Source organism: Pogoniulus pusillus, chromosome 2, assembly GCF_015220805.1.
Source record: "Pogoniulus pusillus isolate bPogPus1 chromosome 2, bPogPus1.pri, whole genome shotgun sequence".
Classification (NCBI taxonomy): Eukaryota; Metazoa; Chordata; class Aves; order Piciformes; family Lybiidae; genus Pogoniulus; species Pogoniulus pusillus.
Genome location: NC_087265.1, coordinates 29,594,947 through 29,622,237, shown reverse-complemented (window position 1 = coordinate 29,622,237; position 27,291 = coordinate 29,594,947). Strand labels below are relative to the sequence as shown.

Below are 27,291 nucleotides of genomic sequence, written 5' to 3'. Positions count from 1 at the left end.
GTATAGGCACCAAGACTGAGACATTTAAACGAGAGGATGCAGAGCCCTGAGGCTGGACATAAAATATTTATATGAAGAGACCGTGGACCAATAAATTTCAGTTATAAATGTTTACAGCTGAAGGTAGCAATAAATAACCCTCCAAAAGCAATATTTCAATTTGCATGTATTGTACTGGTACTACACGTTATCTTTTCAGGAAACAATAATAATTATAGCAGGACATGGAATTAGCTCATGTTTAATGAATGGTTACCTGGTTTAGTTCTGATTGTTATAACGTCAGGACACAATTAAAACTCTGAAACATTGTTTATTCTGGAGAGAGATGGGGCTGGTTCTCCATGGCTACCATTTCTGTGTTCAACCAATGCATAATCTGTTCATTTAATTGTGACAGAGGTCAGTATCCTTTAATGCATTTGTCAGGCAACTTCTAGTTCTTGAATTTCCAGTCATCTAACTTCAAATGTGTAGGCTTCATATGGTCCTTGCCAAGAGAGAGCTAAAGCAAGATAAAAGTTTATTCTTAGGTGAGCTTAACAGCCATCTCTTACTGATCTGCAGGAATCCAAGTTCAGGTCAGCTCAGACTGCTCTCCTCCTTCCCATCCTGCATGTCCACTGCAGCCAGCAGGGCTGCTCTCTCCTCTTTACCCGGGGCAATACTGTCATTGTCATCTCTAGCCTATGTATCACTTGTAGAGCAAGGTGTAGCTTTGACTCAGGTTTTCATCTTGTGATTAAATGCTTGGAATGGGTTATAAAGACAAATACCTTATACAGTGACACAATTGGAATGCTGTGCCAATATCTACGTCAGGTTGAGCCATCCTTGTCTGGTGCAAGTGAACTGATTTATGCTACATAGGAACAAGACATTCTCAGTGCAAGGGAAGCACTTGCTAATAAATTAGGTTTTCTATCTCACCTTCTGGCAACTGTGGTTTTTCTGCAGCAAGGATCAGTAAGCTCTTTCCAGAAGGGGAGAGCTCTTGGGTTGTCCATCTGGCACATCAATCTCAGATATGGAGGGAGACAATAGAGTTGCAGATAAATCTATACTGACTTTGCATGCAAGTTGGAGAACTCTTATCTAACCTCTAACAGATGGGCTTTGCCTTTCTTTAGGAATTGTAGCTGTAGTGAACTGTTATGCACAGTCTTTGGGTTCCTGTGGGCAATGCAGAGAGAAGGGGAGACATCTACTGAGGACATTATACTCCAAACTTGCTATGAGTCTTCTCCTAGGGAGGCTTTATTGCATGCTAGTCACTGTAGACAGCACTCTACAACAGTCTGTGGCTGATTTGCTTGCACTAGACAGCTCTTCAGTGGCTAAATATGATATGACATCTGTCCTCTCTAATGCTTTTGATATTCTCTCAGTGAGTGTCTCCTGCCTAGCTGCACACTGTAATCCCTTCTTTTGTTTCTGTAGCCTTTTTTTTCTTTCTTCAGTGCTCTGTGGTTGACTGCCCTCATTGAGACCATGTGTGGAGAAAAGCCTGACTTTTGTTAAAACTTACTGCAAGATATATCTATCTTTCAGTATAGAGCTGCACACAGGCCAAACCACAGGGCAAGCTGCCTCCAAAGTCCTCTTGAGCTAGCTTTCACATGTGTCTTGGCCAACCTGGTAGTCAGGATACTCCTGGGTGCACTGAGGAGCAGTGCTTTAGCACAAGGCACCTCTAAGGAATGAATCTTCACGACAGTGCTGTGACTGTGTTGGTATGACAATATAGATGAAGCAAAATCTGCAAGCAGTAAGTAATGTATTCAACAAAGTATCATACCTAGCAGTAGAAAACAGAGAAGTCTCAGACTCATGCACAATAACTTAGCAAATGTCAATGCTAAATGCAAGCTGAGCACAGTCCCTCCAAGCCTAGTGAAAGAGACAGCAGGCTAGCTGTGAGAAAATGTGATGGGTGCAAGTGGACAAGAGGAGATATTGGTAGTATGGGAAAGATGGTTAGTTGACTTTCTCCTGAGAGAGAGATACTGACAATTTAATATCTGGATAACTTTTAACTGGTTTTACAGTTAATAAATGTTATATGTATTTCCCAGGGAATATCCAGATCTGCATGTTGGGTGTTGAACTGCTCATGAAGTTTAGCATCAATGGGAAAGCTATTTGGAGGCTGAGAATGGGCAACGCTGGGAAAATGGTGAGGTAGAGCTAACTCTTCTTATGCTTTCCCTGGTCTAATGCACTTACTGGGCTGTCTTCTCTCTTTTCTTTTGTAAAGGAGTGCAAAAAGGCTGCCAATTTCTCCCTCACAGTCCACATTTCTACTAGTAACTATCTGAGATAAATTTAGCAAGGAAAGCAAACCAGTTGAGTTGCCTTTTGGCAGAAAGCAACCCATTTGCAAGCTTTGATCTTTGCTACATTTGGAATGTGCAAGGAGACAGGAGAAGGAGAACTGGGCAAATATTTCAACACAGCTCTCTGTGACAGCTCTCTTTAGCAAGAATTCCACTCAACAAAGCATCAGAGTGTTTTCAGCTGTGTTATCTCGGGAGTGGCTCTTAAATGGTGGGAGATGAAGACAGCAAAGGTAAGACTAAAAGTAAGGATGCACAGCATTTCCGTGCTCCCCTCCACACTTCTGAACAAAATTCTTGTACAAGGTCATGACCCTCTTACCCAAAAATGGTGTTTCAGGCAAAATTTTCCAGTTAACAAGTCAACAAGAGTATTTCCATGAGGTCAAATGTAGCTCTGCTGCCATCAGTGAACTGCTCTTGCTCTTAAAGCCAAGAGCACAGCTGAATGCTGCTTTACACTGAGACCTTGGAGGAGTAGATACAAGCACAAAATGCATCACTCTGGGCTCTCATTTAGCTGCTTTTCAGCAGCTTTGTGCAGGACAACTTGACAGATGGAAAAATGTGCAAAAATAATGAAGACACTGATACATATTAAGCTTCCCATTAATTACTTAATTACTAATTCAGTTATTGAGGAATAATTATTATTTATCACATCCAGATTGGTGATGATAGGTTAACTGTGATGGCATAATTTAACAAATAGTTTTAAAATAAATCATTTAGCAAACAACATTCCCACCACTTTTCCATCTTACCAAAAAAAAAAAAAAAATCACTGTGAGCAGTTCATGAATATATGCAATTTTTTCTGGTTTAAAAACTTATGTGGTTTGTATAGTTTATATTTATTATAGGATGCTTTAGTGTAGATTTTGTTCTCAGGTTCTTTCACATGAACTTCTACTTCTCTCTGAGGCAGAGAGAGAAACCCATGGCAATATAAGCTTGTAGTAACAGCACTATAAATCCATGGAATAAGTATATGGGAGAATAAATGCACAAGACTCTATTTCTTTCTATTGTGTTCTCGTTCTGTAACACAGTGACTGATGTGTATGAAAACCATTTAGCATATATTAAACTGGAGAGGCAAAATATTACTTTCAAGCTTTCCAAAAGAAATTGACCCAAATTTATGTCAGAATCTGCCGAAAGGTTACGTTTGCCTATGTTTTGCAGTACTCCTTTTTCCTTGCAGAAGTTCCCACAGGACACTGCAGTGAAGTCTAACATATCTAAGCATCTCAAAATGAAAAATCCCACCAAGAGCATTTCTGGGGGGGGGAAAATCACAAAATTACAGAATGTTAGAGGTTGGAAGGGATCCCAAAGCCCAACAGCCCTGCCAAAGCAGGAACTGCTAGAGTAGGTCATACAGAATCATAGAATCATAGAATCAGCCAGGTTGGAAGAGACCTCCAACATCATCCAGTCCAACCTATCACCCAGCCCTAGCCAGTCAACTAGACCATGGCACTAAGTGCCTTATCCAGGCTTTTCTTGAACACCTCCAGGGACGGTGCCTCCACCACCTCCCTGGGCAGCCCATTCCAATGCCAATCACTCTCAGGGAAGAACTTCCTCCTAACATCCAGCCTAGACCTACCCTAGCACAACTTGAGACTGTGTCCCCTTGTTCTATTGCTGGTTGCCTGGGAGAAGAGGCCACCCCCCACCTGGCTACAACCTCCCTTCAGGTAGTTGTAGACAGCAATGAGGTCAACCCTGAGCCTCCTCTTCTCCAGGCTGCACACCCCCAGCTCCCTCAGCCTCTCCTCATAGGTTTATGCTCCAGGCCCCTCACCAGCCTTGTCACCCTTCTCTGGACACGTTCCAGCACCTCAACATCTCTCTTGAATTGAGGGGCCCAGAACTGGACACAGCACTCAAGGTTGGGTCTGACCAGTGCTTAGTACAGGGGAAGAATAACCTCCCTTGTCCTACTGGCCACACTGTTCCTGATGCAGGCCAGGATGCCATTGGCTCTCTTGGCCACCTGGGCATACTGCTGGCTCATCTTCAGCCTACTATCTATCAGTACCCCCAGGTCCCTTTCCTCCTGGCTGCTCTCCAGCCACTCAGTCCCCAGCCTGTAGCACTGCTTGGGGTTGTTGTGGCCAAAGTGCAGAACCCTGCACGTGGCCTTGTTAAATCTCTTCCCATTGGCCTCTGCCCACCCATCCAGCCTGTCCAGGTCTCTCTGCAGGGCTCTCCTACCTTCCAACAGATCAACACCTGCTCCTAGCTTGGTGTCATCTGCAAACTGACTGATGCTGGACTCAATGCCCTCATCCAGGTCATCAATAAAGATATTGAGCAGGACCAGGCCCAGCATTGATCCCTGGGGAACACCACTAGTGACTGGCTGCCAACGGGATGTGGCACCGTTCACCACCACTCTCTGGGCTCTGCCATCCAGCAGAGAATGCATCCAAGTGGCTTTTGCATGTCCGGAGGAGACATAACAACGTCTCTGGGCAGACTCTTCCAGGGCTCTGTCACCCTCACAGTGAAAAAGTTTTTCCATGTGTTCTTCTGAAACCTCCTCTGCTCCAGCTTGCATCCATTGCCCCTTGTCCTGTTGTTGGACATCACTGAGCAGAGCCTGGCTCCATCCTCCTGACACTGCCCTTCACATCTTTACAAACATGAATGAGGTCACCTTCAGTCTCCTCTTCTCCAGACTAAAGAGCCCCAGCTCCCTCAGCCTTTCCTCACAAGGGAGATGTTCCTAGCAAGTGAAACCTGCGGTTTCTGCAAAATGTCTGATTTGTAGACTTGTTTGGGGTTCTCTGTCAAAAATTACTTGCTAATAATTTTATCTTCAAAAAGTTGAGTCAGTTGAAAAAAGCTGTTTGGGGAGAGATCACTCAGACCTGATCTTACAATTTGCCTATGCCTGCCACCTTTTCAAAACTCATCTGAGGGAACCTTTCCACAGATATTTGCTGTGTGTGATACTATAACGTTTTCTTTAAAGCATTTAACTCTGTTTCATAGGGAAAATGATTCTTCAACTTCCTTCACAATAACATGGTGTCAAAAATAGACCTGAGATCATGTTATTCCTATCACTGAAGTACCGAGTGGCCTTGCCTGAGAACAGTCTGTTCTAGCGTCAAATACACTACCAAATTGTGGCGAGAGATGGTCTCTGCTCTGGGGAACTAACACTTGAAATGTGCAAAACAGACATGGAAAAAAAGGCAAATGAAGCACACTAGTGCCCCACAACAACTAGAACTGGCACACAGAAGGGGTAGAACACAAACGGCAAACCTTAGGTGTTTTTCAAAGTATCTTGCCAATTTCCTGGTTATCTGTTTCTGCTCCCTGTCTTTCCTCTCTGGCATCCAGGATGAGCCTGGGACATGCCTCTAGTAACAACAGGTTGAAAATTCCTTCTTTGCTTTGGTGTATCTACCAAGAAATTAACTTATTAAGGAAGCAGATCTGCAGATCTAGAAATGTCCCAGGTTTTGTACCTTGTAATTCAGCTAAAGAGAAACCAATAGGGAATTACTAAATTTGTTCCATCAGTGGGTGGACATTCCTGTCTTGGAAACCGTGATATCTGATCCATCATAAAAATCTGGACTATTAGACTGCTATTTATCAAATACAAACTGAAACACCTCCTGTGCATCTGAAGTAATGCATTTTTGCAAGATGTGGGGCTCCAACTGGCCCACTTGCCCGCGTGATTGCTTTTGGTTACCCCAGCGAGACTGGTCCTTTAGGAGGTCATTCATCCTGAAGCTCAGAAAGGAAGCTGGTCTATGGGTTTGCTTTATTTAAATGTGTCTGTTATAATTTATCTATTCGAATGGGGAAAAAAAAAACCTAAAAGTGTGCAGTTTTTCCCAAGCATCAGAGTAAGTTTCAGATGTCTGTGTTAGTACCCTTTTCAGAATGCACGTGCCACTGCATGTGAGTGCTCTGCACTTCAGCGTCTTCTGCCCTGGGTCATATCACAACTGTAATCTCTCAGCTGTAAATTTACTGGAGAATATTTAGAGCTTGCAACTAGTATTCCGTTGCCTGAAAGACAAGGTGATGCATCTTTAGCAGCTTCTGTTCTTTGAACTTAGCCAAGGGCTTAGTCGACAAGCGAGATCTCCTCAGGATTCTGCTTCCTCTGATGTATGCGAGGCTATTTCTTGGTGTGAAGTAATTAGAGACAAGGCAATTCTACAGTGGAAGGCATGGAGATGCTTGCAAATCATGGCCTTCTCCCTGCTCAAGTGCTGCACTTGATGACAAACCCCTCCTTGCTGGAGGCAATTGTGTTTTCTGGGGCAAATCAGGTCACTGAGATCTGCATGCTTCCTGGTGGCTAATGCAATAAGCAGCAGCTACAGGAGACATCTCTTCAGGATGGCACTTTCTATGGGTAAATGGAGGCACCCTGTGAGGTGGAAGCTGTCATTACCTGTCCACCTGGCAGAGTCTGGGGATAAGAGCTGGTCTGGCAGAGTGTTCATTTGCAAATAGGTGCTTGTACTCACCCAAGCCTGAAGAGGGAATGGCTGATATCTTCTCCAGTGCAGAAAGCTTTGCTCCACTTGAAGAGAAGTGATCTTTTGCAACATCCTGAGCATTCCCCAGAGGAAAGTAGGGCTGTGTAAGGCTGTAACACATCCCATGGATATCTACTGTTCCCAAATCAGTGCTTGTTTTAGAAACACCTCTGAATGACCTGAATGTTGCTCTGAAGTATTTTTGCTGATGACTGCAAATGTAAGTGAGGTTTCCATCATATGGAATATAGTGGAAACCCATATGTGATGCACTAAAGTGTCCCTCCACAATTCAGGTCATGATGGTCTTCCAAAACTGAAACTCTTCTCATTTTGACATGCAGAGCTTCAAACTGCTTCTTGTCTAAACCCGTAGGACCTGAATAGACCTGTGCCATGCAAAGAGCTTGTTTTCTATTAATTATTTGTGCAGGGAGTTTCTCCAGAGATGGCAGTTCCCTTCCTCATGTTTGTCATCACATCTAGAAACTCAGTTGGATTATTCCACTGTTTTAAAGTATTAGTTTTAGTATCAAGTTTTATTTGTGATTCAAGTGAACCTTTACTTGGTGGGACTTCTCCAAGCTTTAGGTTTTCCATGAAGAAGCTGCTGTTTTCATCCTGCTTCCCTAAAGGGCATTATCAACTAATCACTCCGGCATGGCAGACTGATTGAGCTGTCTCTCAAGATGTGCAGTCCTCAAGGGCTGGTGCTCAAGAGCAGATGCATGAGCAATCAAAAATTTTTGTTACCAGGAGGTATGAAGAAAGAGTGCCATAGCAAGTGTTCCTTCTTGTACCTGCTTTTATTCTCAAAGTTTAAATCTAGTACCCTTGCAGAAGACATGCAGGACAGGAGTGGTGTCTTATCCTGGTAAAGTCACATCTGGTGAGAAGAACCAGAGTGACAATGGTTTTCCTGAAGACAAAAAAAAAGTCTTCCCAGCAGATGACTTAGCCAAGCAGCAAAAATTAGAAACCACTCTGGGAATCTTTTCTTTATGGCTAGTGAGAAGGTGATATTGCTAGCGACAGCACAGAAAGATTGGCTGAAATAAAATAAAGAGGTTTCCATGGTGATCCTTTCACATTGCAGTAAATTTCTTCTTGCAGTCAGCTAGGTTGTGTTTCTTTGCCCAGAGGAAGAGTCCTTGGCTCCTCCCGCATTATTACTTACCACTGGTGCTAAGAAAATGCCAGCAGACCCTAAGCAAAGCTGGTGACATGGACATCTCTGTGATGGCCTCATTAATTATCCCAAAGAGGTTGGATTTCCCAGGCAGCCTGCAGGTGGTTTAGAAATAATCCTGCTTTCTGCTTTGAACTGCAAATAGATAAAGAACGGGTAGGAAGATACAGCTGTGATTGCAGATAAGAGGGGGAAGTAGTAGGTTTCTTCTCATTTTTCAAATGAGGAAAGAACCATATTCACACCATATAACTGTCCCAAACGGCAGCCCAGTTGCTGTTAGAAGAGGTGACTGAACATATAATTCCGAAACTCCAGCATAAATGAAGCCTTTTCTCCTGAGGTTAGTGCCAGAAAGACTTTGACCTGCAGATAGACCTCTGGCAAGGTAGGGAACCTGTCTGCACTTGGCTGACTGATTCAATATCACCTTTGGGAGCATAGCAAAGACAAGCAGTAAGTACTCCTCTCGGGTTGTGTGGTGTCTCAGGGGTGAAAACTGTCCAAGGAGGGAATGGCTTTTCTTTTTGGGAGAAAAGGAAACCCCTCCAGCTGTCATAGCTGATTACTCACCAATTCCATGTAAGTGTGATCTCTCCTACGGTGTGAAGAAATGAGCAGCCGCAAGACATGTCTCGCTGTGGGTAGGCTCTGCGACAAGCTTCCCAGTCTGTCCCTGGGATGACAGCATTTTCCCATCTGCATCTGAGTTTGAGAGTCACAAGTACAGTGCTAGTCAAGCTATGCCACGCAAAACATGCTTAATCCAGAAAGCATTTCCCGCAGAAGGTGTGTCATTGAGTGCAAACGAATGCTGTCTTCGGATCCTGCTAATTTATTCTGGGGAGCAAATCTCCTCTATCTGCTAATGCGCTGTGCAACAGCAACAAACAACAACCTCTGTCTTTGGGACACTTTATTTTGTATGATACACAACTCAGATAGTATGCTGGAGACCCGAGGAGCAAAAAGGGATGTGCAGGAGGGATGCTCTGATTACTGCTAGCTGTTATGGCTCTGTGTGTGTGAGGACTCTAGAGAGAACAGAAGGTGCATGGGAGTGAGATGCTCTTAACCATCAGAATTGCTGGGGATGGCTACCAGTTCCAGCTGGGAACTCACCATGGAGAAGGATAAATAGAAGCCTTCAGAGGCCCTTTTTTGTTTGGCTGTTTTTTTTTTCCCTGAAGTTAATCTTTCTTTCAGAGCTTGGGAAAGCTTAGATTTGTTTGTCTTGATGCAGTTGTGCTCAGCTTTAGCAAAATGTGGAAGCCCATTTTCTGCTTTCCCATTTGTAAATCTGCTGCTACTGCACTGTCAGAGAACTGGGATCTGTGGACATAGGCTTGGAAATCACCAGCCCACCCAGCCTGGCAAATGAACCAGTCTTCACACTGTCTACCACCTTGGCTCTGTACGGCAGCCATGATGACCAAGGGTGTGATGGTGAGGGTCTGATGGCCACCAAACCAGATGGTGGACAGGTTGATGCACTTAGAGATAACTGCAAAGTCCCAGAGACTTGGGATTAGTAAACTCAGTTTTGTTGAACCCCATCTGCTTTTCAAGACGACCTTTCATCAAGTGGGACACATTTCAAGACAGCTTTCCATCAGATGGAGCTGAGAAGAAGGGAGGGAGCACCACAAGGTGTTTGACCAATGGGAGGTCTTTGATGAATTTTTTTCTTGCTTTGTTCTTTAGAGGAACTCTTGTGTCCACCAGCTAAAAAACTGGACTGGTGCTCCACAAGGAAATCTTTGGAGAACCAAGACAAATAGAAACTTTGTTAGGAAAACAAACCAGCATGAAGTTGCTGCTCTAAGCAAGAAAGTCATCCCAAGTGCTGATTTCCTACCCACGTTGGTGTGAATTTGGGTTAAAACCTCTAGTTTGCAATAGGGCAGAAGCAAGTTTGGAAGCAAACTTAATGTAAAACTAGTGATGCTCATATTATTACCTTATGGGAAATCTATGGTTCTTTCTATGAAGAAAAGAGCTATCAAAAAGAAAAGAAACCACAAAAACCAGAGATCAAGACACATGCTGTCTGACTCTGCAAGCAAAGCTTCAGAAAGTCTTACAGGGCAAAATAAAAAACCATAGGCTGGAGGCTGTGACTGCTGTCCCAGGTCAGCTCCATTGAGCTGCAGTGCCTCAGCCAGGCAATCTGCTTGAGGTGGTTGCTCACATTTCCCTCAATTCTCCTTGGGAATGGCAAGTGAGTATTACTGGAGTAAATTTGCTTTACAAATCTACCTTTGTGTCTTCAAATTAGCTTTATTTGCTCAAGGATTGCAGAGGTAATGGGGGGGAGGAATGTTCATGCTTCTATTACTTCAGATTTCTGCTTCTTGGTAACATCATATAGGTTGCATGGATGTGCCAATGTTAATGAGATAAGCTTCAACAAGGCCAAGTGCCAGGTGCTGCACTTGGGTCACAACAACCCCAAGCAATCCTACAGGCTTGAGGAAGTGCAGCTGGAAAGCTGTCTAGCAGAAAGGGACCTAGGGGTTCAAACTGACAGGCAGCTGAGTATGAGCAAGCAGAGTGCCCAGGTGGCAAAGAAAGCAAATGGCATCCTGGCTTGGATTAGAAATGCTGTGTCTAGCATGGATAGGGAGGTCACTGCCTCCTTGTGCTCTGCTCTGATGAGGCTGCAGAGAGGAGTTTTGGGCATCTCATTACAAGAGGGATGTGGGGGTGCTGGAGACAGTGCAGAAGAGGGCAATGAAGCTGCTGAAAGGCCTGAAGAATAAATCTTATGAAGAACAACTGAGGGAGCTGGGGCTGGTTAGTTTGAAAAAGAGAAGGCTGAGGGGAGACCTCATAATTGTCTACAGCAACCTGAAAGGATGTCATGGAGAGGTGGATGCTGGTCTCTTCTCACAGATACTTAGTGATAGAACAAGAAGCAATGGCCTCAAGCTGTAACTGGGTGGGTTTAGACTGGACATTAGGGAAAAAAAATCCCAGCAAGAGTGGTCAGGCATTGGAATGGGCTGCCCAGGGAGACGGCAGAATCACCAACCCTGAACGTGTCTGTAATTCACTTGGATGTGGTGCTGCAGGATATGGTTTAGAGTGAACCTTGTAGAGCAAGGATATCAGTTAGACTTGGTGATCCTGAGGGTCGTTTCTAACCTGAATGTTTGATTCTGTGATCGTACCAACATGTCATTCAAGGCATGCACCTAATGCTGGTATTTTGGGGTTCAGAGGTGCATCTTTTTCATAGCTTTTACATATTTCCTCTTGAAGTAACCAACTCCATCATGGGTAAGAGTCTGCTGGGCTCACTGCTGTGTTTACAGCTCATATTGATCATTGGCTTCTGCTTTTGCTAGCTGAAACACAGTAAAGCCATCCAAGGAGACAGACAAACGTTCACTCTCTGCATAACCTGTCTTAGGTATGCATTTGCTGTCCTCTGCTGTCCAGTGCTCTCTGCTCTGCTTAGCACTGCTGACAGCGCACCCTTCATCTTCACGCAAGCACCTCTAAGATGTGCGTTCTTCAGAACTCTACAGTGAGCACAGGAATGCAGTATGTGGTCTTCTGGCTGTGAAGGTTAAACAGTTGCATCTTGATGCTTGTTCTTTGGGCATTAATTTTGGAGGAGACATGAGAAGTGGCACCAAATCATCTGTGCTGTCAAGCTGGAGAGGGGGAAGCAGAATGCTCCAGGTCACAGACTGAGTCATAATCACAGATTGGATTGGAAGGGACTTTTTAAAGTCATCTAGTCCAAGTTCTCCTGCAACTAAAGCAGGCTACCCAAAGCTCCAGACAACCTGACTTGGGATGGTTTCAGGGATGAGGCATCTCCCACTTCTCTGGGCAACCTGGGCTTGTGTCTCACCACCTTCAGTGTAAAAAGTTTCTGCCATTTGAATAGTTTGTCCTTAATTCCCTTTCCATACACAGAGGGCTGGAGGCCTAGAAAGGCCTGCCCTCGTTTTTCTGTCTCTTGTCTTATAGAAGATAAAGACAGAGTGGTCACTTTTCTGGAAGGTCTCTTTCCCAGGAAAGGAGGTGTATTTCCCTCATGAGTCATTCCTCATGTAATTGTTGGTGGGAAGTTATTTTTGGCAAGATGGCTTTTATATGTAATGGTGCAATCCATCTTGTGGTGTTTTGCTACTCAACTGTAATGCAAAGGCTTTGGCATGAGGGGTCATGTTATTTAGTCATTTGCTTGTGACTAAATACCCACAGGAGTCTTGTGATGTTCTCCAACTAGCTAGTTTTATTCCCAGCAGAATGCTTTGTTGTAGGTTTCTTTATTTAAAGCAGAGAGAAATTTTGCTGCATTACCTGAGACAATCTAACAACCTTGGCATGTGGCACTTTGTAAACAAGGGACTGTCAAAGACCACAGGCAGATTCAGAGAAGACCCAAAGGGTCTTCAAAATGGAAGAGGGGAAGGAAAACACTGACAGAATAGAAAAATACACAGAAATGGCACAAAATTATGGGCTCTGATCTCAAAACAGGTTCTTAGACAAGAGAGTGGCTGTCTTACCTGCTCACCTGCAGGACTGCAGTTCATGGACATGCAACTGCATGTGATTGATGTATGCATCCACCCACCAAAGAGCATTAGCAGCACTCACAAATTACACAGAGGTAGGCAGCCACCAATCCCAGCCATGTGGCATCTGTAGGAATTTGCTACTCTCTGTTTAAAAAAAATAAGGAAGGTTTTTCTTTTTACAATTCCCATTTGTTACAAAACGTGCAAGGACCTCATTAACTCTGATGGTACAGCATTTTTGGCTAGCTGCATTGCTAAGCATGTGTTGAGCTCCGATGAAGTGCAAGAAATTACCTTTGTAACAGCAGTGGTGTCTTCTGAACGTTGTTAGCACCTCACCAGCACTGATAAGGTGTGAAAAATGATCTTCCCATCTACAGCTGTGTCAACTGAATGCAATTAGCACCTCTACATGTGTTTAAAATCATGACCACAGGTTATACATTTCAGCAGCCTGCAATACATTAGCAGTTAATCCCATCTTTGTGAATCGAGGAGAAAAAATGCTGCAAAACCAGTGCAATGAATACAATCAAGTGTCATTAACATTCCAATAATTATTCTTAATGAAGTAAATCCACTGTTTGGGGAACAATGGATTAGGGACTTTGCACATAGCTCAGGGACAGTGGTTGCTTGCTGTATAGACATGTGCCAGAGGGAGATATCTACTCCTGTTGGACCTTGTTTAAACATCTCTGTTAAGATGAGGTGGCTAAGCCAGATTTTTCCCTTCATCCTTACAGTACAGGCATGCTGGGATGCTGCAGGGTGCAGGATCCTCCTCCCAAAAATGTTGCTTTCCCTGAAGAGAAATAGAAGAACAAGGGAGGAAAAAAAAACCTACAGCAGGTATTTTTTCTTCAGTGCAAGTAGCTATATATTGATAACTTATTATACCCCCATATATTGATAATTTATTGTACCATTCAGGCTACTAATGTCTTCTCTAACTGCACTAAAAGAGATTCTGTGTGGAGGTCTCTCCATGGCCAAATAATCATAGAACCATAGAATGGTTGAGGGATAGAACAGATGCCTGGTGATCACCGAGTCATAAGAACAAATCAATTTCAAGATATTTCTACACCCAGGCATTAAAGCTTGGGTATCTAACTCAGCCTTCTGGATCAACAGTTTTAACCGTAAGGGGTCCGATTTGAAGGCTGCTGATAGGCAGAGGGGTTGCTGGTTAGATCTGGCTGATGTTGGCTTTGCTGGCTATTTCTTTGACTTTTTGGTGGGGCTTATATGAGATCTAAAGGTCTCAGTGTGGAAATCAGCTGTTAGGGAATCACACTTGTGCATTTTCTTTTATTAAGTTATGCTTTTTAGCAGTTCTCTTACTGCACTGGGATAAATCATGGAATCATAGAACAGGAGGGGTTGGAAGAGACTTTCAGAGCCATTGAGTCCAATTCCTCTGCCAGAGCAGGATCGCCTTAGGCAGGCCACACAGGAACACATCCATGAATATGTTCAGAGAAAGACACTCCACAACCTCTCTGGGCAACTTGTTTCGGTTCTCAGTCACCCTCACAGTAAAGAAGCTTTTCTTTGTGTTGAGGTGGAACTTCCTTTGCTCCAGTTCATGTCCATTGCCCCTCATCCTATCACAGGGCACCACTGAAAGGAGACTGGCTCCTTCTTTTGATGCCTCTCTGCTATATATATATCCCTATGCAGTGATACCGCACAGTGTCTCAACCCGATTTCTCTCTGTCCTGGCTTTGATAAGCGTCACAACATCAGTCTGACCATGCTCCTTTTCTCTAGGCAATTCCTGCTGGCTTCTGGCTCTAGAGTCACGCTGTCTGCCACAGCAAGAGCTGCTGGAGGGAAACAGCATCCCATCAGGGTGAGCTTACACCTCACAGGCAGCACAGTGCAGGAGCCACTGCTCACTGCAGGTGAATCTGGGCGACAAAGCAGACATGCTGAACTGCTACCTCCCTGCCTCCTTGAAAGGCGATGCAGCATTGCGGTCGACAAAGCAGGTCAGGAAGAAATGAATCCATTTTAAGGAAAAGCCCTAAAGCTGGAGGTGAGAAGAGACAGCTCAGCGTTATTAAGAGTAAGTGGATTTGGGGCCAGGAGCCCAGCCGGGTCTGGGCAGCACTGCGTCAGCCTCGCGTCTGGAGCCAGAGCGCTCTGCAGTCCCTCTCGCTGCAGCCGAGGGGACGCAGCGCTGACACACGTCCATTCTCCCAATTAAATTCCACTCCCCTCACTCGTCCTCAGCTCACGGCCCTGCTCACTTGCTGAAGGACTGCTGACTTCGCAGATCAGTAAGGGCTAAGTCCAAAACCTGTGAGGTCAGTGAGAAAGCCTTGGCAGTGCATGGCGAGGGAAGCTAGGTGTTCCAGGAGCGGGTTTCAAGTGACGTGTTTTCTCCAACTGTGGGCGTGGTAGGGGGGATGGAAACGAGGACCTCCTTTGCTGTTGTGGGCTGCAGGTCAGCACATAAACCACTGAATGTTGTGGGATGCAGGAGCTCACAGCGACTGTCCTGATGCTGGGAGTGGGATATGACAGGCAGTATTTTCTCAGAGCCTTCCCTTTCTCTCCATCCCAGCCCAAAACTTCTCAACAGACTGAACTGAGCAAAAGACTCCAGACTGTCTTGTTCGAAGCAGTGAGAGGGGACTGAAATCATCCACAAGGTTAAGTGTCTCTCCTTGAACCAAGGTGCAAATCCCTCTTAGAATAACCTGATTCCGTGAGCTGAAGTCTAGGAGAGGAAAATGTGAGCATGTGAACAGAGCTAGGAGAGTACTGCCCTGTCAGCTGAGTCTGAGAAGACCTTCTGGCCTCAGAAGCAGAAAATGCCAAAACCCAAAAGCATGATTCTTGCTTTTGAGTTCTTCTGTGCTTTCCAGTGATACACTGGGGAAAAACAGTTGGGTTAGGTTCTTGAACAATGCAGATATTTATAAAATTGTGTCTACTTAAACAGAGGAATGTGCTATTTCTGGTGAGATCTCTGAAAAAAATACAGCAGTATGTCACTTGACTCAGGCCTTTAACTGGAACTGTCTTGGTCATTATATGAAATGAAAAGGCTGGACTATAGGGAGTTCATTACTAAGTAATCCAAGGGCTAAAGCTCTGTGAGCTAGTTCAGCTCTGAAATCCTTATTTGTTATTGGCAGATTTAGTAAAGGCACTGGCAAGATTTGTAGTATGTTCTCTGATCTGGAGATGGTAACACATATACTGGAGTGACTTCATACTTATACATGAGATTTACCCAAAAAAAGTACCCCCAGGAAGACCGTAGGGTCCTCTGCATGCAAGGAAGTTGCAAGGAGACTCTAAGAACAGAACAGAGAATGCGGGACCACCCCTGGAGGTGTTCAAGAAAAGCCTGGATGAGGCACTTAGTGCCATGGTCTAGTCGATTGGATAGGGCTGGGTGCTAGGTTGGACTGGATGGTCTTGGAGGTCTCTTCCAACCTGGTTGATTCTATGATTCCCTGCACATGTCTTGCTCCAACTCCTGCAGAGAAAATTAGTAGCCCTGAATTCTCTTTTCCATTCTTAGAGCCTCCTTTCAACTTCTCAGAGCAAAGGCATTTTGACCTACATCCTTTACTTTAGCTTATAACATAAATGTTTCACTTAGTGTGCTGTCTGGCTGAGTAAGGTCTCTGGTTCAAAACTGCATATATGTTGCTCTAGCCACCTGCTGAGAAACTGGTTGCCCTGAATTCTCCATTCCATTCTGTGGAGTTTCCATGCAGCTCCCTCACAAAGTAAAGGAATTTGGGGCTACCCCCTTTGCTTTAGCTTATAACCAGAAATGTTTCACTTTGTGTGCTACTCAGCTCTGGTTCAAAACTGGTTTTAAAATGCCTGGAACATGGCGTCTCAAGGCTGGTATTTTGCAGCAACTTACTTTATAGACATTTTGGTCCCCATTTTCCAAAGGAAAACAGTTTCTGAACCACTTGAAAGAGGAATTGGGTTTCCAACAGTTCCACATTCTGGTACCGAAGCCTTCCACTCTGTCAGAGTTTGTGGCTGAGGCCAAATACAAATTTGCAACTTGTTTTCAGGCAAAGCAATTAAGCTCCCTTTAAAAAAAAAAAAGATACATGACGCCTCGTCTTTTAACCCATGACAGGCTGAAATTTCCTTCCCATGTAGTTTCTGATTGGCCAAGAGCCATGGATCATCTATGATTCTATGACAAAGCAAGGCACCTTCTGCCCTGTAGTCACCAAAACCAGAGCAATTCCTCCTCGCGTCCACACGGCGGCAGCAGTGAGCGCGACAGCGGAGCGTCCATAGCAACGCGCGGGTCTGCACCAATGCCTGCGCAGGTGAAGCGCGCCTCTGGGGACATCGGCCCCTAATCGGGATAGGAAAATGGGAAAAAGTGAAGTGGGGGCTTTTGAAAGTGCTTCTCTGTCTGGAGTAGAGAGATATTTAGAGGGGAGGGTCAAGCTTTTAAATCCTTGTTATAAATTCTAGCATTTGTAGGCATTTTAGAAGCCCACTTACAATTAGACTATTTAGGCTTAGTTCTCTAGTTACGCTTAGCTACAGTCTCTAGGCTGCACAGAACATCTGCTTAGACTTACTCTGTAACATAGTAAGTGCAGACAGCTCTCTTCCGACTTTTTTTTCTATATAAACTAAAAGGAAGCTATATAGGAAGCAACTTCAAAGCCTGTTACTTACATAAGTTGTTCTAAAATGGGTCTTAGTTGCGTCTGGACTTGATTAATTGATTTGTTGAATCCTTGTGTAAGAGAGGAAAAGAAGGAACCTCTGGCAGTGAATGCCCGAGGTTTTCTTTCCCCCGCCCGTCCTCCCGAGCGGACGGCGGCTAGCAGGCACCACCCAGGGCTGCCCAGAACCCTGCTCACGAAGCAGAGACATTCCGCGGGCTGGAGAGCAGAGACCTCTTCCAAGCGCAGCAGCGGCGAGACGTGGAGGCTCGGCTCGGCTCGGCTCGGCTCCATTCAGTCTGACTCGGGTCGATCCGAGTCCGGCTCTACGGTGCGTACGAAACACACCTCTGAGCGCCATGACACGCGTCGAATCCATAGCAACGTCCCTCTATACAAGGCATGCGCGGAGTCCATAGCAACGCGCAGCACCGGCGGCACGGCCATGGGGCGGGGAGGGGGTGTGTGGCCTATGCTGCTACGAACGCGTCGGCCCCGTTGCAGGGAGGGTTTCCATCTTCTAAAATCCTTTTTATAATAGAGTAGATACAGACTTTCTGTTTTTAAATCCTTTTTAGCTATAAATTAATACAATTTTTAATGTCTATATAAAAAACCGAGAGATTTCTATCGAAATGACGCCTTACACTAACACCTATAAGATCAAACCATTTTTGATCCCTCCACCGCTCCCCCAAGAATTTTCAGGCATTTCAAGCCTTCAGGGCATTTAGAGACGAAGCAGCAGCACCGAGGGCTGGCGGAGCGGCACTCGCCGCTGAGCTGCAGTTCCGCACGTTAAGCACAAGGTGGCGGCAGTGAGCACCGAGGGCGGACCCCCTGCCCCTGATGGGGGGGAAGTAGCTCAGCTTAGCTCTGTTCAGAGATCTTTCCATTTGAATGAAAACCAAAACCACACACACACAAAGGAAAGCCACTGCTTTTTAACTAACATATACACAATTTGCATTTCAAACCCCTATGTGTCTCTACTTAGGATGGTTTTGTTTACATTCTAGAAGTCTTTATAAAAATAGAGGAGATACAGAGGGATCATTTCGAAATCTTCTTATACATAAATTAACAAGATTCCTCAATATCTAGATAAAAATGAGAGCTTTTTCTCTGCTGGAACACCTTGCACTAGCACTGACAGTTTTTAATATTTTTTCTAATCCACTCCAAGAATTTTCAGGCATTTTAAACATCCAGAGGTGCAAGGACCCTTTCTGGGTCCAAGTCATGCACTTTTCAAACTGCTACCTGTCGTTGGATGTCGTTGTTGCCATGTAAGCCATGTGGTTGCTGAGCTGGAAGATCCCAGCGTTTGCACCCCCAGACATTTTCATCCTTACACTAATAAGAGTCTTCAGAGATGTGAAACTGTTTAAATGACACCATGACACTGAAGGAAACAGGGTCAGGGACCAGCTGGAGGAGTTTTCGTCTGAGTTTCTCATGGATCAAAGAATTGTAGAATCACAAAATGGTTTGAGGTGGAAGAGACCTTAAACATCATCTAGTTCTACCCCATGTCACAGGCAGGACACCTTCCACTAGACCAGCTTGGTCAAGGCCTCATCCAGCCTGGCCTTGAACACTTCCAGAAAGGGGACATCCACATCTTCCCTGGGCAACCTGTTCCAGTGTCTCACCACCCCCACTGCAAATATTAATTAATATCACTAATATGCTAGCACTAAGGTGCTTTCAGCGTGAAAAGATACAAGACCAAACACATCCAAACTGTTGTCCTGGTCTGATTCATAGCAGAGTTAATTCTGTTCAAGCCTGTGACTTCTCAGGCTCTGCTCAGTGAGGCACTTCCTGCAGTTCAGGGCAGATGTGCACAACCAGGGGCTGCTGCTAGGATGGAGACACTGATGGGCAGTCACTGCCAAGCACTGGGCTGCAGACCAAGAGCACTGCCACAGCTTATGCCCCACTTTGGGGTGCAGGAAGTCAGAGGTGGCACCTGAGTGGAGGAGCAGACAAGACGGGTGACCCCCACTGCCCAGCAAGGGATTTTATCCCGTGGACAGCATCTTCAGGAGAAAGCTGAGGGATCCTCAAGGTCAAGCCTTTTCTTCACTGGCCAGTGTCCCAGAAGGAGTTTGTCCTTTCTGCCTTCCATCCCAATCCCTGTGTTCCTGAATCCAACTCCTGAACCTGGTTCCCATCTACTGGTGAGTCCAGCCTGAGACTTGCCCAGTACCTCACCCAGGATCAGTGGTGCCAAGTGCCTGAGAACTCTTTCTGGGAAGAAATTTTTCCTGGTATCCAACCTGAACCTCCCTTGGCACAACTTGAGACTATTTCCTCTTGTACTGTCACTTGTTGCATGTGGAAAGAGACCAACACCCACCTCTCTCCAACCTCCTTTCACGTAGTTGTAGAGAACAAAGAGGTGTCCTCTCAGCCTCTTCTCCAGGCTGAATAACCCAAGTTCCCTCTTCTGCTCCTCACAGACCTTGTGATACTTCTAGAGCCTTCATCAACTTTGTTGCCCTTTTTTGGACACACTCCAGCACCTCAATGTCCTTCCTGAATTGAGTAGTTCCTTGTCTCTCTTGAACTGGGGAGCCCAGAACTGGACTCAAGACTCCATCTGAGGCCTCACCAGGGCAGAGGGGAAGGAGAACCTCCTTCAACCTGCTGAGTGCACTCTTCATACTCCCAGGTGTCATTTGCTTTCTTGGCCATGAGGGTACATTCCTGGCTTATGGAAAACTTGTTGTCCACCAGCACTCCTGGGTCCTTCTCTGCAAAACTGCTCCCCAGCAGGTCACCCCTTACCTGTACTGATGCAGGGGATTGTTCCTCCACAGTTCCAGGACTCTGCACTTACCCCTGTTGAACTTCACGCCCAGCTCTCCAGCCTAGCCAGGTCTGGCAAATGGCAGTACAGCCTGACAGGGTGTCAGCCACTCCTCCCAGTTCTGTGTCCCGAACAGACACAGCTGGTGGGCAGCAGCAGACTGCTTTTGTAAGATCTTCAATGAGATGAGAACTGCACATCTCCTGTGATCATTTCAGCAGCGGTTGTGCTGAATGAAAAGGATGCAACCAACCTGAAGGGCTTCAAGAGCACTTTCTGCCCCCAGGGCACCTTTTCTATCATACCATCAGGAAATTGTTTCAATTAGAAAAGATCTTCAAGATCGATCTTTGTCTAACTCTGCCAAGGCTCAAGTTAAACCATGGCCATCAGCACCACATCTCTGCCTCTATAAAACAAACTCCAGGGATTGTGATTCAGCCACCCCCCTGAGGAGCTCTCTTCCAGTCTTTGCAAACCCTTTCAGGGAAGAAGTTTCTTCAATGTCAAGGCTTCACAGAATGGCTTGTGTCAGAAGGGACCTGAAAGATCACCCAGTTCCCACCCCCCTGCCATGGGCATGGACACCTCCCACTAGACCATCCAACCTGGCCTTGAACACCTCTGGGGAGAGGACTTCCACAACCTCCCTGTGCAACCTGTTTCAGTGTCACACTATCCCCACTGTAAACAGTTTCTTCCTAATGTTCAGTGTAAATCTCCCCCCTTCCAGCTCAAAGCCATTGCTCCTCATCCTGTCACCGCAAGACTTTGTAAAAAGTTCCTCCCCAGGTTTCCTGTAGCTCCCTCAGGTACTGAAGGCTGCTACAAGGTGTCCCTGGAGCCTTCTCTTCTCCAGGCTGAACAGCCCCAACTGGCACAGCCTAATGTAATCCAACCTACACCTCCCCTGATGCAATTTGAGGCTACTTCCTCTTGTCCTATCACTTAGATGTCTGAATCTGCAGAAGCCACAGTGATTCAGTGTGCCTCAACTATTCAGATTCCATACTGAGATAAGACTGCAGAGGACATCAATGAGGCAACATTTGTAGGAAGCAGCAATGTTTTTTTTTTCTTGGACCAGTAGGTAGAAACAAATGTTTGGCCTGCAAGCTTCCCTTTGGGAGGGACTCCACATATGACACTCTCAGGGTGACTTCTCACCTGCAAAATACAACCATCTTGTTTTCTGAGAAGGAGTCCTAAAGGCTTCGTGTCAAAGCCAGTACAACATCTGATATTCTGGAAGATGGATCCTATTCTCATTTGAGTTGTGCAAACTTGAAGGTCTTTACTTTTCTTCTTTTTGTTTTCCCTTCGGGTATGGCTTATACCCTCCTCCTTACAGAGTTGCCTCTCTCTCTAGACTTCCAGCCAGCTCCCTAAAGGTGCTGGCAAGGGTCTTGTGTGACTTGCAGCCCGTGACTGGGAGGTTCCTTTGCCTAGAGCACCTTTTCCACGTACCCTTCTTCAGCCTGATGCTGCTCCTCTTTCTGCTCTCTCTCTTGCCTCACTGTTCCAAACGGTGCCTCTTCTTTCTTCTGAGCTGGCCTTTGCTAAGGAGAGGTCTCAGGAGTGCCAGCTCTTAACTACTAGATCTGGATAATGCTGAGTCTAGGGCCATCACTTTAGCTCTTTTTAGTTCTTTAATCATTATCCAGTGTACTTTATTTCATCTAAAGCAACTCAGCGTCTCCCTCCAAAATGCCACCTCTGTTCCTCTCAACTTCAATTAGCTTTGCACTCCAAATTTTACATTCACTTTGCTCTGTATTTCACCTTTTCTGTGTAAAATAACTGTTTCACTCTGAATGTCCTCTGAGTTTTCCCTCTAAATTCCATTCCTTCTACTCTGCTCTGGTGAGACCCCATCTTGAGTCCTGTATTCAGTTTTGGGCTCCCCAGTTTAAGAGGGACAGGGATCTGCTGGAGAGAGTCAAAGAGAGAGCTGTGACAATGTTGAGGGGACTGGAGCACTGCCTTAGGAGGAGAGACTGAGGGACCTGGGCCTTTTTAATCTAGAGAAGAGAAGACTGAGAGGGGATTTAATAAATGTTTATAAACATCTGAGGCTGGGGGATCAGGAGCGGGGAGACAGCCTCTGCTCACTTGCTCCCTGGGATAGGACAAGGAGCAATGGATATAAGCTACAGCAAAGGAAGTTCCACACAAGGGGGAACTTTTTTACCGTAAGGGTCACAGAGCACTGGAACAGGCTCCCCAGAGAGGTTGTGGAGTCTCCTTCTCTGGAGACTTTCAAGACCTGTCTGGATGCATTCCTCCGTGACCTGAGCTAGATTGTATGGTCCTGCTCTGGCAGGGGAGTTGGCCTCGATGATCTCTTTGGGTCCCTTCCAACCCCTGACATCCTGAATGATCCTGTAATTTCACCTCCCCTAGCTTACCATAGCTTTCCCCTCCATTTCACCTCCATCCACCCTAAGCACATCTGCTTTTTCCTTAAAAAAATTATTTCTCTCCCCTTCAGATTTTTTCCCAAAATTTTAATTCTCTTACCTAGTGATTATCTCAGCTCTTCCCTCCAAGATGTCACCTCTGCCCCCATGTCATCTGAGATTCTCCTTCCACAGTCTTCATTCTCTGCCCTATATATCACTTCTACTTTTCCCTCTAAATCACCTTTTTCTTCTATGTGATCTCTGACTCCTAACTTATATCAGCTTTTCCCTTCAGCATCTTCATTCTGGCTCCTAATAATTACCCCAGCTTTTCCCTCCAACTATTTCTCTCCTCTTCAAAACACCTCAACCTTTCTCTCCAAAATATTAATTCTGTGCCCTATAGGTGACCTCACCTTTTCCCTATTTTACCTAATTTTCTCCCTCAAAAATGCATTTCCATCTAAAATGTGATCTCTCTCCCCATAAATCTTCTCAGCTTTCACCTCTAGAATACTCATTCTGAAATGAGGCTAAACTAAATTAGCACAGTCCTTGCAGTCTGTCTGTGTTTCTAGTCTGAGGGGGGAAATTGACTGATGATAAAGTCAGGGCAGGAAGGCAATACATCCGTTAAAGTGTTTTGATTTGGGATTTTGAAACAGACCTTACTTTCTGTCTCCTGTACCAAGAAATGATCCACATCTTGCCTTGCCTGAAAACCATTCAATCACCTGTAATTATCAGTTAGTCACCATGCTAGAGATATGGCTTTTAATTAAAAGTAGTATTTTGATACAGTTCTGCTATCTCTGCTGGGAATTGTTTTAAATATCATATGTTTACCTCAAATTTTCTGCAATACAGCTTAGAGAGGAGGAATCTGCACTGCACTTTTCAGTAGCAACAGGTCTTAAGAGTAGGAAAGATGAAATCCTCAAGAGTCTTCATGTCATGGATGGAAATGGAATCATTACTGTATTTTTGAACTCCTGCTAACGTCACTGACACCCACCTACAGTCCACTAGAAATATAAGTGCAGAGATCAGTTTGTTCACAGATTGCAAGGAGGCTAACCAAGAAGGGGCAAGCCAGAGCCAAATTCACTGGTAAGCTTTATTTTAAAGAACATGAAAGGGAGAATGTTTTTTTTTTCCTTTGTGTTTTTAACCTCCCTTGAATCACATTATGAAATAGGTCTCTAGTAGAGTACACCAGGCTGTATTATTATTGCACTTACTAATATATGTGGTACACTTTCTTTTCAGGCAGTGTTAAAAACTGAACTGTCTGGATCTCAAGCCATAGTTTTGCATTCTCCTCGGAGCACAGAGATCTGCTGCTGTAACTATTCAGCCAGTTGAAATGGCTGTACCTGATATGAAATATAACATTACAAATGTAAATACTTTGTGCTATGTGTTGTTCTAGTCCCTCTCAGAAAGAGAGTCCAGTGTCTTTGGGTGTTACTTTCCCTCACTGCTGTGTTATAGGGAGACAGGTGGTTTAACCCTTTAGAGCCTTGATATGGAAGATGTTTCCTTAGAATAATTTATTCCAGGACATCAGGAGTAGAACAAAACCCAGTTGACAGCACATGGATGTCAAGGTTTTCCTTGCCATGGATAAACTGTTTTCAGCACCCCACTGCATTGTCATGTATGCCTTCATCAGTGCCAGTTTGGTAGGATTTAAGGGGTGTGTGGTTCATTGTCCTTCTTGCAGATAGTCTGTTCTTCTCTTCAACATGTGGAAAGTGGTGCTCCTGGGTCTCTATACAGCGTTGGCTGTGAGAGGATTGGCAAAGGGTGCTCCTTTCCAACCAGAAGAAAAATGGAAACCACTAGATAACCCTAGAAACAGAGACCTGGTAAGGAAATGCTGCAAGAAAGATAGCCTGTGTGAGTCTTTTCTTTGCCACCAGCATTTTTCTCCTGTAAATTGAAAGGTAAGAGGGGCCCATTAAATGTAGTGCTAGTAAGTGTGCACTTTGTGTAGTCAATAACCACAGCTGGATGAACAATCTTCAGTCAAGATGTACTCCTTGACTGAAGAGACACTGCAGTAATGCACAGAGCTCCCTTACAGCTTCATACAGCAGCTTCAGTTTCTAAAAATGCATTTTGGTTATACAGCCACTTGCTTCATGAAGCAGGAGAGGGATGATTATTATGTTTCTTTCCAGTGTGTGCTCTGATTGTATGTTCTCTCCTCTTCCAGAAGTACAAGGAAGTTTGTATCTGACAGACTGTCAGGACTTGTGCCTTAACATCTATAAGTTAATTACAGCTACGAAAATATCATTAAGGGGACATCTGCAAGATCCCTTCTGAAGGATCAGTTTCCCACACGTTTTCCTCACTGTTTTAAGAAACACAAATGTTTTCAAGCGACCCATTCGATTCAGTTGTGCGCTGTGGCTAACTCTTGGAGACCGTTTCTCTTACTGTGTAACAGAACTGTACTGCTTGCACTCAGAAAGGGTTTTGTGGTGCCTGTTTTATAAGGGATGAAGTTTGAATCCTCAGTGGTTTGAAGGGGAGCATAGATCAGTAAGGAGTTGGTGGCCCTTGTACACCATGTGAGGTGTATGAGCCACAAATAGAGAGCACATGTCTGTGTTGTACCAGTGTAAGGTCACAAAAGAGAATTTAATCCCACATAAAGACAAATATTGCATTTAAATTGTGTCAGTAGAAATAATCCATCTCATCTGGGCACGCTCTGTTTTCACATCTGAAATATGTTCAGTTTTTCAGAACGCTCCAGGCTTATTTTTCGGGCAGGGGTCTTGATCTCAGAAAGTTCCCAGCTACTTTCACTGTGACCAATGAAGGACCAAGGCCTGTCATGTTCTACTCAGATCCTATTGCTTCTGCATTTGCAGATTATGAAGAAAGGAAAAATTCTTTCTCAAATTATTTCAAAGGCTGAAAGATGCTGCTGACCAAGGTAACAGAGTATGCCTTTTCCTCTCATGTTGTTGCATGGAATCAAGTGAATGATCCAGATTCAAGTGATTCTCATTTCTGTCTGAAGTATGACAACAATTTCTTTTTTCAGAGTTAATTTAAAATGTTTAAAATCTGTGGTTTAAAATTGTTGAGCTAGAGTTTATGAGGTAATTACTATTGTGGTAGATTAACATGTGGTACTTGTGAAGACCTAGATAGACCACATTTGGTTTTTTTTCTCCTTGCTCTCTCGTTCTGCCAAGGTACAGAAAATAGAGAATCATAGAATCAGTCAGGGTTGGAAGGGACCACAAGGATTATCTAGTTCCAACCTCCCTGCCATAGGCAGGGACACCTCACATTAGATCAGGCTGTCTAGAGCCTGGCCTTATGCAGGTTTCTTTAAGTAACTGATGGCAGTAAAGCTATCAATTGAGACTAATGGCTTCCTGTGGTAATGGCTGTTAAATCAGTGAAGTTAGGCATAAGCTGCTGCACTAGCTAAGAATACAGTATCTTTTACATCTTCATCCATCCACGATGCTCTCCTTGTTTCTACCACTGAAATGGAAAGGTAAAGAAAAGGATTGCCAACTTGTCTCTTCAAAACATGAAATAAAAGTGATTCATGTTTGTATTATTAATAAATCCAGCCTTGGTTTGTAGCAGGTACTCTGAGATATTTTACCTCTGCATAGCCACAGTTGAGCAAAAAAAAATCCTTTCACATCTCAATCTGAGAGGCAGTGAATACAGACTGCTCTGAGGAAGGGGAAATAACAGTATTCTCCCCTTTTACAGATAGATTAATAACTCAGTAAGTTTTCAGTCTAAGCCTCTTGATGATTTACCTAGTGATCTTAAAGAGTAATTTGTAATCAATATTCATTTTAGGGTTTTTAGTTCTGTCCTGTTTTGTGTCTGCTTTAAAGGTTATCTCTCTTTGTAACACAAAGCAAAGCACTGCACTAAAATGTTAAGGCTAAGTTATTTTTGTCAAGTTCTTGTGTCAGGGTAAAACAAAATAAATTGCAACATACACTGAGCATTGTGCATGATAACTGAATGAAAAGGGACTTAAGAAAGGATGCTGTAGCAACTGATACGGCAGCAGTGAGGACATCAGGGCTGGAGGTAATTTTGCCTGCATAATTCAGGATGATTACGGCAGTTCTCTTCAGTGTTCAGAGATGTTTTCTGGAAGTAGAGGTCTGCTGCTCTGTGTTTCAATCAGTGTTAACCAGGTCTTGCTTTGGATCATACCCTGGTCGCATGTAAGTATTTCTGTATGTGTCTCATACCCTTTCTCTTCCTCTTTTTCAGACATTAACTTTTGATCTCCATGTGAAGTGGTAACCTTTACAGAAACATACTACTGCTTTGAATTTTTAACAGTATCCTGATGATTTACAGCTGCCCTCAACTGCCACAGCTCTCACCCGTGGAACCTGACATCACGCTGTCATTAGCACATTTGCTGTCCGCGCTGCCTCACAGAGCTGTGCTTGTCTAAACGTGAATAAATGACTGCAACAGAGTGCTTCTAACTGCTGCCAGTGTCTCTGGTTCTAACTGGGAAATAAACGTTACCTTTCCGTTTACTAGAACTAGACCTAAGAAGGTGGTCTGCAGCAGTTCTTCTTTCACCATAAGTGTGTAGTTCATGGGGGGGCGATAGCAAAGGGCAAAATTTCTGCTCTGGCAGAGGCACCTGCCCCAGGGGGCTGGTGGCTGCCTGCTCCTCACCCCTCATCATCCCCAGCCCCCGTTTCTGACCAGGCGCAGGTCAGTAAGTCACCCGTGCCATAACCGTGCATGGAACCAAGCCATGCTTCCTGCGTACGT

At 44.7% G+C, this 27,291-nt stretch overlaps 1 protein-coding gene across 2 annotated transcripts; it reads left to right on the top strand.

Moving 5' to 3' along the window:
- Positions 1 to 17,024: 17,024 nt before the first annotated feature.
- Positions 17,025 to 26,993, top strand: C2H2orf66 (chromosome 2 C2orf66 homolog). Of its 2 annotated transcripts, none has more exons than XM_064158888.1 (4): positions 17,025 to 17,602; positions 24,218 to 24,362; positions 25,244 to 25,444; positions 26,770 to 26,993. In XM_064158888.1, the coding sequence occupies exons 2-3, from the start codon at positions 24,240 to 24,242 to the stop codon at positions 25,424 to 25,426; spliced, it is 306 nt and encodes a 101-aa protein (XP_064014958.1). In that variant the 5' UTR covers positions 17,025 to 17,602; positions 24,218 to 24,239; the 3' UTR covers positions 25,427 to 25,444; positions 26,770 to 26,993. The 2 variants fall into 2 exon arrangements, with proteins under 2 accessions (XP_064014958.1, XP_064014962.1); XM_064158892.1 differs by lacking the exon at positions 17,025 to 17,602 and adding an exon at positions 23,355 to 23,601.
- The last annotated feature ends 298 nt before the right edge of the window (positions 26,994 to 27,291 follow it).

Bases quoted from the DNA above. Each gene is read 5' to 3' on its own strand.
- C2H2orf66 (XM_064158888.1), top strand. From the start codon at position 24,240: ATGTGGAAAGTGGTGCTCCTGGGTCTCTATACAGCGTTGGCTGTGAGA. The intron at 24,363-25,243 runs GTAAGGAAATGC...AAATATGTTCAG, and splicing joins ACCCTAGAAACAGAGACCTG to TTTTTCAGAACGCTCCAGGC.